The sequence below is a fragment of the Nannospalax galili genome, unplaced genomic scaffold (genome assembly GCF_000622305.1).
Source record: "Nannospalax galili isolate Female #2095 unplaced genomic scaffold, S.galili_v1.0 scaffold395, whole genome shotgun sequence".
Classification (NCBI taxonomy): domain Eukaryota; kingdom Metazoa; phylum Chordata; class Mammalia; order Rodentia; family Spalacidae; genus Nannospalax; species Nannospalax galili.
Window position 1 is genome coordinate 825,130 of NW_008335527.1, and position 15,029 is coordinate 840,158.

At 41.8% G+C, this 15,029-nt stretch overlaps 1 protein-coding gene across 1 annotated transcript in view; it reads left to right on the top strand.

Annotated features, from left to right (window-relative positions):
- Positions 1–2,971: 2,971 nt before the first annotated feature.
- Ppil4 (peptidylprolyl isomerase like 4) overlaps positions 2,972–15,029 on the top strand; it is a 46,127-nt gene continuing 34,069 nt past the window's right edge. Inside the window, exons 1-6 of the mRNA XM_008830417.3 lie at positions 2,972–3,142; positions 9,067–9,134; positions 9,222–9,286; positions 10,737–10,854; positions 12,834–12,976; positions 14,097–14,193. Coding sequence (XP_008828639.1) covers positions 3,073–3,142; positions 9,067–9,134; positions 9,222–9,286; positions 10,737–10,854; positions 12,834–12,976; positions 14,097–14,193 — 561 coding nt within the window. The 5' untranslated portion in view covers positions 2,972–3,072. The remainder of the gene's footprint in view (positions 3,143–9,066; positions 9,135–9,221; positions 9,287–10,736; positions 10,855–12,833; positions 12,977–14,096; positions 14,194–15,029) is intronic.

Below are 15,029 nucleotides of genomic sequence, written 5' to 3' on the forward strand. Positions count from 1 at the left end.
CCCATAAGTGCTGTTTTATACAGTAAAGGAACACTGATGTACACTATAGTAGTACACTGATGTACTTATTGTGGGTATGAGTAGGAAGTAAAAAAGATAAACTAGACTAGCAATTAGTACTGGGATAAGAGAGACAAAGTAGAGAGGAACATAAATAGAAGGGGGAAGTGTAAGGGCAAAAAACAGTGCAGGGGAGGGTGAGGGAATTTTGGCTAAAAGTAGAATGAAGAAAGAGAAGTAAAGATATACTATCAGATAACATAACAGTCCTCTCTCTCTCTAGAGGCCAAGGCACAGAGACCCTGCAAACCAGACCAGACTATGTTCTTAGGGAGAGGAAAAAGTAAAAGAAATGAGAGAGGGGGAGGGTGAAAACAATCTAGGGCAAAAACACAGTGGGGCAGAGCTGGCCTCCTAAAATGACACTGCATATTAAATAAAAATGTGGAGGGGAAAAGAGCTGGTTGGAGACATAGGACATAAAACGTGACTGACCTGATAGGTGGTTTCATCTAGATTCTCATATTCTGTCCCTGGCTCCTAGAACCGGCTCACCACTGGGACTTCCTCTATAATAGGCAGTCACTCTCCTGAGGCTTACTTTGGATGATCAGATTACCAACGCTGTTCTAGTCCATGGATAGTGTTTCATCAGTAGATTCTCAGGTCTGGTCATACCTCTGCCAATTCCTTCAGGACTCTGTTTACAAATGCTGGCCCTGCTCTGCAGCTCTTGCCAATGTTGTATGTGCTCAAACGCCTGTGAGAAACTCCTGTACATACTTTGATTTCTACCAAGTTTTCAGCTCACTGAATGTTATGCAGATCTGATTCAAATGTTTCATTGTTTTTGAGCAGGGTCTCATGTATCCCAGGCTAGCCTTTAACTTGCTACATAGCTGAGGAGGATCTCAAACTAATCCTCTTGCTTCTATACCCTGACTGCTAGAATTACAGGCATGTGCCACCATTCTTGGTTTATGTGGTACTAGAGACCCAACCCAGAGCTTCAGGCAAGCTAGGCAAGCACTCTACTAACTGGATAACATCTCCAGCCCCTCTCCTCAAAGTTCTCAATTTCTGTCATCCTCAAGAAAGGCTTTAAAAAAAAATCTATTTATTGCATATGTGTATGCATGTATGTATGTATGTGGAGGTCAGAAGACAGCCTGTAGGAGTTGGTTCACTTCTACCATGTCGTTTCTGGTGCTCAGTCAGGTTGTCAGGCTTGGTGGCAAGGACCTTTACCCTTAGAGCCCTCACCAACCTGAAGAGCTCAATCTCATTCCTACAACATGTTCACTTCTCCAGTGTGTGGCCTGGATAACTATCCTCATTTGGAGGGTGATCTATCCTGAGAGGTTGTCCATAAATATGGAAAAGACTGCTGCCTGGGGCTCAGAATTAGAACTCGCCTGACTTGAAAGTGGCACTTCCCATTACACTATAAATTACAAGACGGCTATGGTGCAGGGATTGGGGAATTACACCCTTCCAAAATTGGCCAAACTAAATAAACCCATTTTCCTTTTACCAAGTTCTGTTTCCTAATTTGTTTGGAATACAGGGAAATTATTATGGCATATTTGTGGAGTTGCATGCTTGGTAACACTTCTAGCCAAGGAATTGTTTCAAACAAAATTAAGACATTTTTTTTTTTTAACCTTAAAGAACTCTACAAAACCTTTTATCTATATCTCTTTGCCTACTTGGACATGCCTAAGATCTGTACATCATACACATTCTAGATTGTCACATCAAGTATGCATTAAAACGGTATAAAAGAAAGCAACAGGGATAAAAGAAAGCAACAGATTGTCTAGAGAAGTGTGAAATTTTGTATGGAAAAATGTTATTAGGGTCCAAACATCTCAATGGAGACCAAGATTTGATCATTAAGTCTTCCAAGTTAGAATGTTAGTAAGTTCTGTGGCCTAAGGACCTGAGTTCCAGCCCATGACCCACATGGTGGAAGAAGAGAACTCCTACAGGTTGTCCTCTTACCTACACACTCACACACACACACACACACACACACACACACACACCTCCTCCCACAAAAAAAATTTTTTTTTTGTCTTTTTGGGACAGAGTCTCTCTGTAGCCCCAGCTGACCTGAACCGTGTAGACCAGGCTGGCCTCGAACTCAGAGAGATCCACCTGCCTCTGCCTACCGAGTGCTGGAATTATAGGCATGCGCTACTGTGCTACCACGCCCGGTTACAAAAAATAGTTAAATAGTTTATTATTTTTATTTTGTGTATGAGTGTACTGCCTGCATGTAAGTGCACCCGAATCATGCAATGTCCGCGGAAGTCAGAAGAGGGCGTTAGATCCCCTGGAACTGGAGTTACGGATGGTTGTTAGCCGCCATATGGGTGCTGGGAACAGAAGCCGGGTCCACGGCAAGAACAGCCAGGACTCTTAACCACTGAGCCATCTCTCCAGCCCACCAAAAATTTTTTTTAAAATAACTAAAGGTTTTTTCCAAAGGAAATTAAGCCTGAAGCCTACTGCAGTCAGCAGCCCCCCCCCGCTCCCACCCCCCCGCATAAACTGTCCATGTGTTGCTCAAACTTATACTGTCCTGCTCTACACAGAAGCTTCAAGAAAACAAAGCCAAAACCCCAATCTTGTTAATCACCTTTCCAAGTAACAAACAGTGAGCCTCTGGGCTGGTGTTGCTGACGGAGCGCTCAGACTATGGAAACCCGCGGGCCTCCTCCTAGTAAGGTGCAGGAAGGACGCGCTGCGGGCTTGGAACCACTCTGCTCTGGGACAGGTCCGAAAGTCCTACAGAGTGACCCTTCCGAGCAGTAGGCCTTTAAGCAAGCCACCAAGACGCAGCAGCACCTTCAAAATGGCCGTCCACGCTGTAGGACCAACCGGAACCGGATATCAGCGGGGTGGCCCAGGCCAAGCCCCTTGCCAGGTCTCTCAAAAGTTGCCCGCTCTGGCGGCGCCCGCGGATGACGCAACACTCGTCGCGCGGAACGTGACGGGAGGCTTAGATGCGGACGGGTACCGTCTGTCAGTCACTCCTCTAGTAGTTCCTGCGAAGGAGGCGGCGCCATGGCGGTTCTATTGGAGACCACACTGGGAGACATCGTCATTGACTTGTACACCGAGGAGCGGCCGCGCGGTAAGGCCCGCGCCCCCTTGCCCTGGCGGGGCCGCCGACCCGCTTCCCGGCGCTCCCTCTCCTGCTCTGCCCCTGGCTCGAGCCCGCTGCTTCCAAAGCGGGCCTTGGGTAGAAGAGTTGGCTTTTTGTGTGTCGTTTGAGCTCAGGCAGCAGGTCTTCCTGTCTTGTATTGGCAGTTTGCGCGGGGTCCCGCTGTGGCCTCTGAGGAAAGCCCTGGGCGTACGGGGATGGGTGGGGTCGCTGGGCGTGCGGTGCCCGGACTCTTGTGGCTCCGCTGTCCTCACTCGTGAGAGGGACACGGTGAAGATGGCGTGGGGTGTCATCATGCTGGCAGGGAGGATGCACCTGGCCTTAAGGAGCCTGGACATCGCATGCCTCCTGGTTCCCTGACATCTGGCATCTGCAGTGTGGACAGAACCCACAAGGCACCAGGCTAAGCTGGAGTTTAGGCGTCTTAGGTTTTAGAATTTGCTTTTCCGCGGAGGGAGAACGGAGCGGGGACGCCCATTTTAATTCTGTGTCGTAGTAGAAGACTAGGTCGTTATGGAAACCGGAGAAGGGAGTGTCTTCCCTGGTAGAGGTAGGGACAAGCGAAGCAAGCAAACTGTTTTTTTCAGAGATGAGTGGGAATTAAGCCCCCCCCCCCAGTCTGCTTGGAGAGTTTTCTGGAAATAAGACATTTGTTGTGACTGGAAGGGAGGAACTGGTACGTGGAGTGGAGCTACAAGCAAACTGAGTCGGATCAGATACTGTTAGGTCAGGTCCTGAGTAGCTGTGTGTGCTTTGTTTATTAGAGAATTGGAAGGTTTTAGGGTATAGCATGACACACTGGCCTTGGAAAGATCATAGGCAGCTTTGTGTGGGATTTCTCCTTTGGGAGAAGCAGGAAACCAGGAGAGATTCGTTAAGGTTGCCTGCCCCAGGCCTCGGGCCACACTGCTCCTTCTCCCACTCTCAGCTAAAGTCCCCTCTCCACCGCCAAACACTTCACTTGGAGCTCTTGCAGTCTGCCATTCTCCTACTGTTGCCACTGCCCCGGTTCCTCTCTTTTTGGGAACTTGTGCCTGTTCAGATATCAAATAAAGGATATCTCTTTTGTAGCGCCAGCTTCCTTGATCCTAAGTCAAGTCGATCCCTGGGTATGGGGGTCCATTCCCAGCACTTGGGAAGCATAGGCACGTGGATTTGTGAGATCGAGGCCAGCCTGATCTACTTAAGTAGTGCCAGTTCCAGGCAGGGCCAGGCCACACGGAGACCCTGTCTCAAAAAAGAAAATCTGCTTTCTTTCTCTCTGGTGGTTTTATATATCACATGACACTCATTTTATTAGAACGTACTTACTGTCCTGGAACTATTTGCACCATCTGTCTCCTCTCGGTGCTGCATGGAGAGAGGGAACTGTATCTTAATATCTCCTTTATCTGAAGAACTGAGTACAACGTCTGCCGCCTTGAGGACACACTCCAGTGGTTCTGTACAGTGAGTAATGCATATGAATGTGTTGTGTTAGTACACTGTCAAGTGGTAGAAATGTAACTCAAGCCAGCTTAGAATACTCAATTAATTGCTTTATGTTCCTGGAATAAGCTTGGATGTTTAATGGTGGCTGGATCCAGGGGTTCAAATGCTGTCCTGGGAATTGCCCTTTTAATCTCTTGGTTTTGCTTTTCTTTTTCCTTGATCTCCTTTGACACTCTCCATATAGAGGCAGCATCTTACATAATGAATGGAAAAAACCAAGAGTGCAGTTCTAAAGAAGAGATAAGGGTATCACACATAATTAGCAAGTTGTGGTTTCTGCCAAGAATGCTTGAAACACCAAAAACATACGTATTAGTGTGTATGTATTTGAAAGATAGTGACTGGCATCTAGTTATTTGGTGGGGTTTTTTTTTGTTTTTTTTTTTTTTTTTGGGGTTTTTGAGACAGGGTCTCCCTGTAGTCCCAGCTGGCCTGGAACTATGAACTCACAGAAATCCGCCTGCCTCTGCCTCCCAGTTGCTGGGATTAAAGGTGTGAGCCACCAGTCCTGGTGTTATTTGGTTCTTTAAAAAGCATTTTATGCCGGGCGTGGTGGTGCTTGCCTTTAATCCCAGCACTTGGGAGGCAGAGACAGGCGGATCTTTGTGAGTTCAAGGCCAGCCTGGTCTACATAGTGGGTTCCAGGACACCTGGGGCTACTGAGAGACCCTGTCTCAAAAAAAAAAAAAAAAAAAAAAATGTTCTGAGGAAAAATAATGTTTCATCCTTAGGATAGTATAGGAAATCTAAACACTCAGCATTTCTACAAAAGCAGGTATTTTGTGCAAATGTGGGTGCTGGGATTTGAACCCACATCTTCTGCAAGAACAGTTAGTATTCTTAACTGCAGAGCCATCTCTCCAGCCTGCATTTAGTTATTTTTATCCTTACCAATACATAGTAAGCATGTCCAGAATTACCTTCCTTATTAAAAACTTTGTATTACTAAAAACTTAAAACATACAGAAGAGAATTGGTTACATAAAGTCATAAGTACCCATAACCAGCTTCATTACTAGTTGTCAACACATAATCTTGTTTCATTTACAACACTCCTACTGCACTGGATTTGTTTAATCTGAAGTTACCTCAGTGTGTATCTATAAAAAGAAAATGACTTGGGGCTGGAGAGAGAGCTCAGCGGTTAAGAACACTGACTGTTCTTGCAGAAGACCCGGGTTCGAAGCCCAGCACCCATATGGCAGCTAATAACTGTCTGTAACTCCAGTTCCATGGGATCCAACAGTCTCTTCTGTCCTCCCCGGGCATTGCATGACACGGGTGCACTTACCTACATGCAGGCAATACACACATACATATAAATAAAAATAATAAAAAAAAATTTTTTTTTTTAAAAAAAATGACTAAAAAAAATCCTGTAATGGAAACTAGGTATGGTGACACATGTCTGGGACGGGATCTAACTTGGATCCTTTTGCATGCAAAACACCCTACCACTAAACTGGGTATGCCCCTCCCCTAGCCCCCAGTCTTTTTCATTTGTTATTCCCTGCCATTTCAGTTTTCATCTTTTTTTTTCTTTTGGAGCTCTTTCATCTTGTAAAAAAGCATTTATTATTATTATTATTATTATTATTATTATTATTATTATTATTATTATTATTATTATTATTATTATTATTATTATTTATGTGTATTCGTGTGTGTGTGTGTGTGTGTATATGATCTTGAATAGTCATAGCACTCCTTTAGAGGTAGGTGTGTGTGTGTGTGTGTGTATGATCTTGAATAGTCATAGCACTCCTTTAGAGGTCAGGGGACTTTTGGGACTCTGTTCTTTTCTTCCACTACCTGGGTTCCTGGAATTGAACTCAGATTATCAGACATGGTAGCGAATGCCCTTATTCACTGAACCATCTTGTTGACCCCCACATTATCTTTTTTTATAATAGTTATTTTAAATTGGTACATAAGGGGGCTGGAGAGATGGCTCAGAAGTTAAGAGCACTGACTGCTCTTGCAGAGGTCCTGGGTTCGATTCCCAGTACCCACATGGCGGCTACAAACCATCCTTAACTCCAGGGGAATCCGAAGCCCAGTTCTGACTTCCATGGCATTGCACAACATGGGTGCACTCACATAGATGCAGGCAATACACTCATACACATAAAAATAACAATAACAAAATATTTTAATTGGTATATAGGATTGTACACATTTATGGTGTGCCTTGTTATGATTTGATAAAAGCAATTCTTTTAATGTTTACCTTAAGACTGTACAGTTTTCTGATTTCCTCAGCTATAACTTTTATAGTATTTTTTACTACCTTCCCCCCTTCTACTATTTAAGTGGCATAAATAGCATTATATATACCTAGTGTTATCACTATTTTGTGTGATTCTAGTTGTATTGTTATTCCTTGTCTGTCTGTTTTTGAGACTGTCTTACTGTGTAGCCAGACTGACCTTGAACACATGATTCTCTTGATTCTCCTCAGGCATGTGCCACCATGCCTTGTTAGGACCCTAGTTTCATGACTGTTAAGTTTCTTGAGGGCAAGGAGCTTCATATAGTTTACTATCTGTCTGGTTTCTTGGTGCCTTAATAACTTGTTGGCTTATGTTCCCATAGTTAGGCTATGAATTCTTTGAGGGCAGGAACACACAGTTGAATGACATTTGTGATGGCAGTGCCAAGCATTTACAAACCACACAGTAAATATTTGTTAGATATACACATTAGTTTATGTGAGACACTTAAACTAATGTGAGACACTTGTTCATGGTAAGTATGAGTTTTTGCAAAGTCGTGTGTGTGTGTGTGTGTGTGTGTGTGTATGTGTGTATGTTGTTAGGGATTGGACCCAAGGCCTGATGAATGCTTGGTTATTACTCTACCACTGAGCTACATCTCCAGTCTATGAAGTACTTTTTACTAATTGCATTAAAAAAAAAAAGAGGGCCCTGTGTAATCTGCACTCACTTTTATACTCTGCTAGATTTCTTTGTTATCATAGCATCCTATGTTTTTTCTTTTAAAAGCCAATTCATAAATAAATAATTATCTGAGATGTCCAAAAAGCTATAAGAAAATGGTAATTTAAAATATGTTGACTTTTTATTTTGCAAGTAATTTTAATTTTTCTTTATTCTTGAGAATTCTATACATGTATATTATACAATGGAATATGATGGTACACACCCTCTCGTTTTTCCCCTCCAGCTCCCTCCATAACTCAACCTCACTCAACCTCCCTCTCAACCTCACATTCTCCTCCTCCTCTTCCTCTTTTTGATAACCCACCAAGTCCAGTTGGTGCTGCCCATATGTACATTGATGTAATGCCATTCATTAGAGCTTTGGAAACCTATCAATGGCCACACCCTCTAAAAAGAATTACTCTCCCTTCCCAGCAGCTACCACCTGCCAATAGCTGCTCAGTAAGGTGCAGGACCTAGAGAGCACCTTCCCCATCCGTGCTAGAATTTTGGCTGGATTGATCTTATGCAGGTCTTGTGTAGATATCTGCTCCTGCTATGAATTAATGAGTGCAGTAGTTATGTCCAGAAGACAGCATTTCACAGCACTCCTCCCCATCCTCTTGCTCTTACATCCTATCTGCCTCTTCTTCCTTGATGTTCTACGAGTCTTGCTGTGTATGTAGTGTGATAAAGATATCCTATTTAGGGTGAGCACTCAGTCTCTTATTCTCAGTACTTTAGCCAGCTATGAGTTTCTGCATCGACTGTTGCCCACTGCAAAAAGAAACATCTCTGATCAAGGTTAAGAGCAGCCCAAGGGCTGGAGAGATGGCTCAGCAGTTAAGAGCACTTGTTGCTCTTGTAGAGGACCCAGGTTTGTTTCCAAGCACCTACATGGTACCTCACAACTGTTTATAATTGCAGTTCCAGGGGACCCATTGCCCCCTTCTGGCCTCCAGGGGCACCAGGCAGGCACACAGTACTTATATATACATGCATAGACAACACTCATAACATAAAAAATAAATTTTAATAAAGAGCAGCCCAAGTCTATGGATATAAACATAAATATTTACAAGACAATTTGACAGCATGAATATTTAGTAAAGTAAGTTGCCTTTTAATGACTTTGGACTTGAACTGTTAGTATTTTTTGTTTGATCCCCCCCCACTTATTTTGTATGTGTATGAGTGTGGATGAGCATGTGCCACAGTGTGCATGTGGAGGTCAGAGGACAACTTGTAGGAGTAAGTTCTCTCCTTCTATCATGTGGGTTCCAGGGAAAGAGCTCAGATTATCAGGCTTGGTGGCAAGTGCCCTTACCTACTAAGCCATCCCACTGGACCCTTTTTCTTCTAATAATCATTTAGGAGTTAAATTTTACTAACTATGCTTTTACAAACTTGCTTGAAATTGAATTACTGCTTTCTTGTAATTTAGTTTTTACTTTTTTTCAGCTTGCTTGAATTTCCTGAAGCTGTGCAAAATAAAGTATTATAATTATTGCCTTATTCACAATGTACAGGTGAGTTGGTGGATACTAGTCATGCTTTTTGTTATTGGGATCATCTAGCAAACTCTGTGAATTAACAAAGAATTCTGTATATTATAGAGGGATTTTATCATACAGACAGGTGATCCTACAGGGACTGGCCGTGGAGGAGAGTCTATATTTGGGTAAGTTCTTCTGTATGTATGTATTTAGAGACGGTCTCGTGTAGCTCAAGCTCACTTTGCACTCCATCTTTATTTAGCTGAGAATGACTTTGAGCTCCTGATCTTCCTGCCACCACCTCCCAAGTGCTAACATTAGAGACATGTACCACTATGCCTGGTTTTATGCAATGCTGGGGATCAAACCCAGGGTTTTGTGCATGCTAGACAAGCACTCTGCCAATTAAGCTTTATCCCCTGCCCCTATTTCATTTATTTATCTGCTCTTCATTGTTTTGCTTTTGAGATAGGGTCTTTGTAGCCCAGGCTAGCCAGGTACTTACTATGTAGTCTATGCTGACCTCAGCCTCCCGAGTGCTAGTATTACAGATGTACCCCACCATGCTCACCACAGTTCTTATTCCATTTTATGAGACAAGATCTCACTCTGTAGTCCAGGCTGGCTTCAGACTTGCTGCAGTCCTGCTGCCTGAGCCTCCCAAGTGCTGGGATTATTGGTATGACTGCCCCGTGTTTCACTCAGTTTATTTAATTTGTGTGTGTGTGTGTGTGTGTGTGTGTGTGTGTGTGTGTGTATATATGGGTACACATCCATGTGTGGAGCTCAAGGGCAACTTATGGAAGTCTGTTTACTCCTACCATGTGTGTTCTGGGGATGAAACTTAAGTCTTCAGCCTTGAAGTGGCAAGCACAAGATCTTACTATGCAGCCCTGGCTAGCCTGAAACTTGCTATGTAGACCAGGCTGGTCTTGAGCTCACTTATATCTACCTGCCTCTGCCTTCTAAGTGATGAGACTAAAGGCATGTGCCACCACATCTGGCCTTTTCTTAAATAAGAAAAAATATATAATTGCCATGCTGTGGGTCAATCTTCATGTAATTCTAGGATAGTTCCCTGAACTCCCAAAATGTCTATAGTATTTTGAATCGTAGTGGCATATCTATACAGAAAAAAAAATCATACTGTCTTATTGATATAGCTAAATGGAATATTTAAGGAAAGTATGGATTTTTATTCCTTATGTTCTCCTTTTGTCTCTGTCAGCAAATTTCAACTGACAAGTTTGTGATTAGAACCATTTGCTTTGTGTCCTGATGAAACTTTCTCAGTTCTGTTTGATGGAGACTTCTGTAGTGACCTTCAGACAGAGGATTTTTTTTTTAACATTTGTTTTTTTTCTAAATTTGTAATAATTTTCCCATTTTTGAGACTGTCCATAAGTTTCCTTCTCACTGTAGTTGAGTGCCTAAGATATAAAAGATATGTGCTACTTCCCTTTGGGGCTCAGAACTTTGAGAAAGGAATCTCTCTGGGCCAAGGCTGCAGCCTAGATAAAATAACTTGCTTCCCATACACTCCTAGTGTCCTGCCTGATCTTTCCTGCAGCATTATATACCTGTGTGTTTCATTTTGAGAGTACTTAAGTTTATAACTTTATTTTATGCTTTCAGACAACTGTATGGTGATCAAGCAAGCTTTTTTGAAGCAGAAAAAATGCCAAGGATTAAGCACAAGAAGAAAGGCACTGTGTCCATGGTGAACAATGGCAGTGACCAACATGGATCTCAGGTTAGGAAATGAATGGGAGATGAGCTTTGCTTAGAAATGAAGAGCTGGACAGAACCTATGAAGTTCTCTTTCTTTTTTTTTTTTTTTTTTTTTTTTTTTTTTTTTTTTCTGTCAATACTGAGACAGGGTCTCCCTGTAGTCCCAGCTGACCTGAACTCACTATGCAGTACAGGCTGGCCTTGAACTCACAGTGATCCACCTGCTGAGACTAAAGGCGTGCACCACCACACCCAGCTGAAGTTCCTTTTTAAGTTATTCAGTAATGTGAAATGTACTCAGTGACATTTGTTAGGGAAAAATTGGACTATTTCTTTTTTTTTGTATGAGTGTTAGGCCTACATGTGTGAAAGTGCCCCCATGTACAGTGCCCATCAGAGGACAGAAGAGGGCTTTGGATTCCCTGGAACTATAGTTAAGGACAATTGTTAGCCGCCACATGGGTGCTGGGATTTGAACCTGGGTTTTCTACAAGAACAGTCAGTGCTCTTTTTTTTTTTTTTTAATTTTATTTTTTTTCGTCTTTTTGAGACAGGGTCTCCTTGTAGCCCTAGCTGTCCTGGAACTCACTATGTAGACCAGGCTGGCCTCAAACTCACAAAGATCCACCTGCCTCTGCCTCCCTGGTGCTGGGATTAAAGGCGTGCGCCACCACGCCCAGCCTCAGTGCTCTTTTTTAAAAAAATATTTTATGTATATGAGTATATTGCCTGCATGTATGTGAGTGTCACCCATGTTGTGCAGTGCCTCAGAGGTCAGAAGAAGGTGTCAGATTCCCATGGAACTGGAGTTAAGGATGGTTCATAGCTGCCATTGCCATGTGGGTGCTGGGAATCGAAACTGGGTCCTTTGCAAGAGCAGTCAGTGCTCTTAACCGCTGAGCCATCTCTCCAGTCCCAGACTATTTCTTTTCTATATTAAAATGTTATAGGGCTGTAGCTCAGTGGTACAGCATATGCTTAAACATGCACAAGACCCTGGATTCAATTCCTGTCACACACACACACACACCCTCGTTATTTTGTTTTCTTAATGTAGGGCATACTTTAAATGAACCTGTTATTTATATATAATACTTATTCATATAAATAGGTATATATATTTATATTTATTACGTCTTTATTTTTTTTTTTTTGAGACAGGATCTCCCTGTAGCCCCTGAAACTTGCTATGTAGACCAGGCTGGCCTTGAACGTATGGAGATCCACCTGCCTCTGCCTCCCAAGTGCTGGGAGTAAAGTCATGTTCCACCATGCCCAGCTACTTGTCTTTATATATTCATATTTAGAAAATGTAGAAAAGTACAAAGAATATTACCCACAGTCCCACCACCCATTATTATCACAGTTAGCATCTGAGACCGTTTCCTTTCTTCAATATTTATTAGTTATTTTAAACTAGAGTCTGTTGAGTGCCTTTTATGTATTGTGCTGTTTAATTTGATTGGGTACGTGCTTTTATTTTCCACTGTTACCAAATGAAGAAACAAAACCTTGGTTTGTTCAAGTATTTTTTTGTTTGTTTTTTAAAAAATATATTTATTTTATGTGTATGAGTATATTGCCTGCATGTATGTGAGTGCACCCGTGTCATGCAATGCCACGGAGATCAGAAGAGGGCTTCAGATTCCCCTGGAACTGGAGTTAAGGATGGTTCTAGCCGCCATGTGGGTGCTGGGAATAGAACCAGGGTCCTCTGCAAGAGCAGCCAGTGCTCTTAACCACTGAGCCATCTCTCCGGCCCCAGTGTTCAAGTACTTTAAACAATCAAAGAAACATGTATGTACATGTTGGTACAAATACAGTCTATATTTTTTATTTAGTTTTAGAACTATGTGTGTAAAATTTGAAAAAAAAAAGTTTTAAAAAAAGAATTGCTGTTGTAAATCTAGAGACTTAGTTTTATATTTTTTATAGTTATGTGATTTGTAGGTTGAGTTACATGTATATATATTTATATTTACTATGTTCCTTTTTGTATAGTTTCTTATTACTACAGGAGAAAATCTAGATTACCTTGATGGTGTTCATACAGTGTTTGGGGAGGTGACAGAAGGCATGGACATAGTAAAGAAAATTAATGAGACCTTTGTTGACAAGGATTTTGTACCATATCAAGATATCAGGTGTGGTTACAATTTACTATCTTTAATGTACTAGAATGTTTTAATGTAGTGACACGCATGGGACTATGTATAGACCAGTACCTTGGTTTCTTTTTTGTTACTACAATAAAATGCTATGACGAAAGCATCGTTATAGAGGAAAGTGTAGCTGCAGGACCTTGGCAGCTAGTTACACTGCATTCACAGTAATGAAGCAGAGAGCAGTGAATGTTTGTACTTGGCTCCCTCTCTCCTTCCATCATTATGTGGCCCAGCCAAAGAATTGGTGTTTTCTACCTTCAAGGTCAACTCAATTAAGAAAATCCCTCACAGATATTCCCAATCTAATCTAGATAATCCCTCATTGAGACTCCTTTCACAGGTTTCCAGACCCCCTGCCAAGTTGAAAATTGAAATTAACCATTGCAACTAGTTTCTGAATAATTCTAAAATATGAATTAATATGGATCATAGAAATCCTTATAAAAGGATCATATATATATATATATATATCATATATATATTTTTTGCTCTTTTGGAGACACAGTCTCCCTGTAGCTCCAGCTGTCCTGGAACTCACTATGTAGACCAGGCTGGCCTTGAACTCACAAAGATCCGCCTGCCTCTGCCTCCTGAGTGCTGGAATTAAAGGCATGCACCACCACGCCCACCTAGGATTTTTTAATATTTTTACTCTTTTGCTAATTATTTATGATTGCTGATGTTGACAGGAATTATTAATGCTTCAGTTTAGTTTTGTAGGTGGCATATTATTGAGAAATAGGGCACAAATACCAAGGTTTAGAAATTTACTAATTTTTTCATTGTCCCAACTTGCCAGGAGCTCACTATATCACTCAGGCTGACCTCAGGCTGTGGTGATGATTCTCTCAGCCTTCTTAATTCTGGCATTACAGGCCCTAGCCACCATGCCCAGCTCACTTTGTACCTTAAAGTAATGCAGAGTAATAATGTCAAATGCTAAAATACAGTACCACTCATTATAAAAGTATACTGTAAGTTAGTATACCCTGTACATAGTGTGGAGTCTTTGAGCATTAGAAATACTTATTTGTTAAAAATCTATGAAAATGCAAATTCTGAAATAAATGTAACCTTTGACTTGGGTTTGTTTTGTAAGGATAAATCATACAGTGATTTTAGATGATCCATTTGATGATCCTCCTGATTTAGTAATTCCTGATCGATCACCAGAACCCACAAGGGAACAATTAGATGTAAGTAGCTACTTCTTTTATAGGCATATTAAACATTTCTTCATAGTGGTTATCTTGTTTGATCAATTATACTAGAACAATTTTTGAGTTATTTTTTCCTTTCACAGAGATACTCATTTTTTCCCCCCAATTTCTTTAGTTTCTATTCCTCCAGAAATCTTAGCTCTGAAAGCTTATATAAGCAACTCCTTGGGACATTTTTCTTATCACCTGATTCTAGGAGACTAGCCTCAAGGCCAAATTGAACTATCATCTTGTATTTTTTAAAATATTTCATTTATGATTTTAATTTTATGACTGTTTATTGTTTTATTGTATGAGCATTTTGCCTCCATATATGTAAGTGCACTACATGAGTACAGAGGCCAGAAGAGGGTGTCAGATCCCCTTGAACTGGAGTTACAGATGATTGTTAGCTGCTATGTGAGTGTTGGGAATCGAACCTGGGTCATCTAGAAGAACAGCCAGTGCTCTTAACCACAGAGCCATCTCTCCAGCCCTTGAACTATCATCTTGTAAAATCCCAGTTTTTAACTGGGATCTTTAAGAGCCAGGCTAGAACCAGACATTTCTCCAGAATAGCAGAGGTTGTTCTCCCAAGCATTTTAAGGCATGCATTTCTGCTAGTGAAGCTTCCTCAATGCTGAATCTGTGGTTGAGATTGTTATTTAATTTTAAAATAATTTTTCCACGCCGGGTGTGGTGGTGCACGCCTTTAATCCCAGCACTCGGAAGGCAGAGGCAGGTGGATCTCTGTGAGTTCAAGGCCAGCCTGGTCTACTTAGTGAGTTCCAGGACAGCTGGAGCTATAGGGAGACCGTGTCTCAAAATGACCA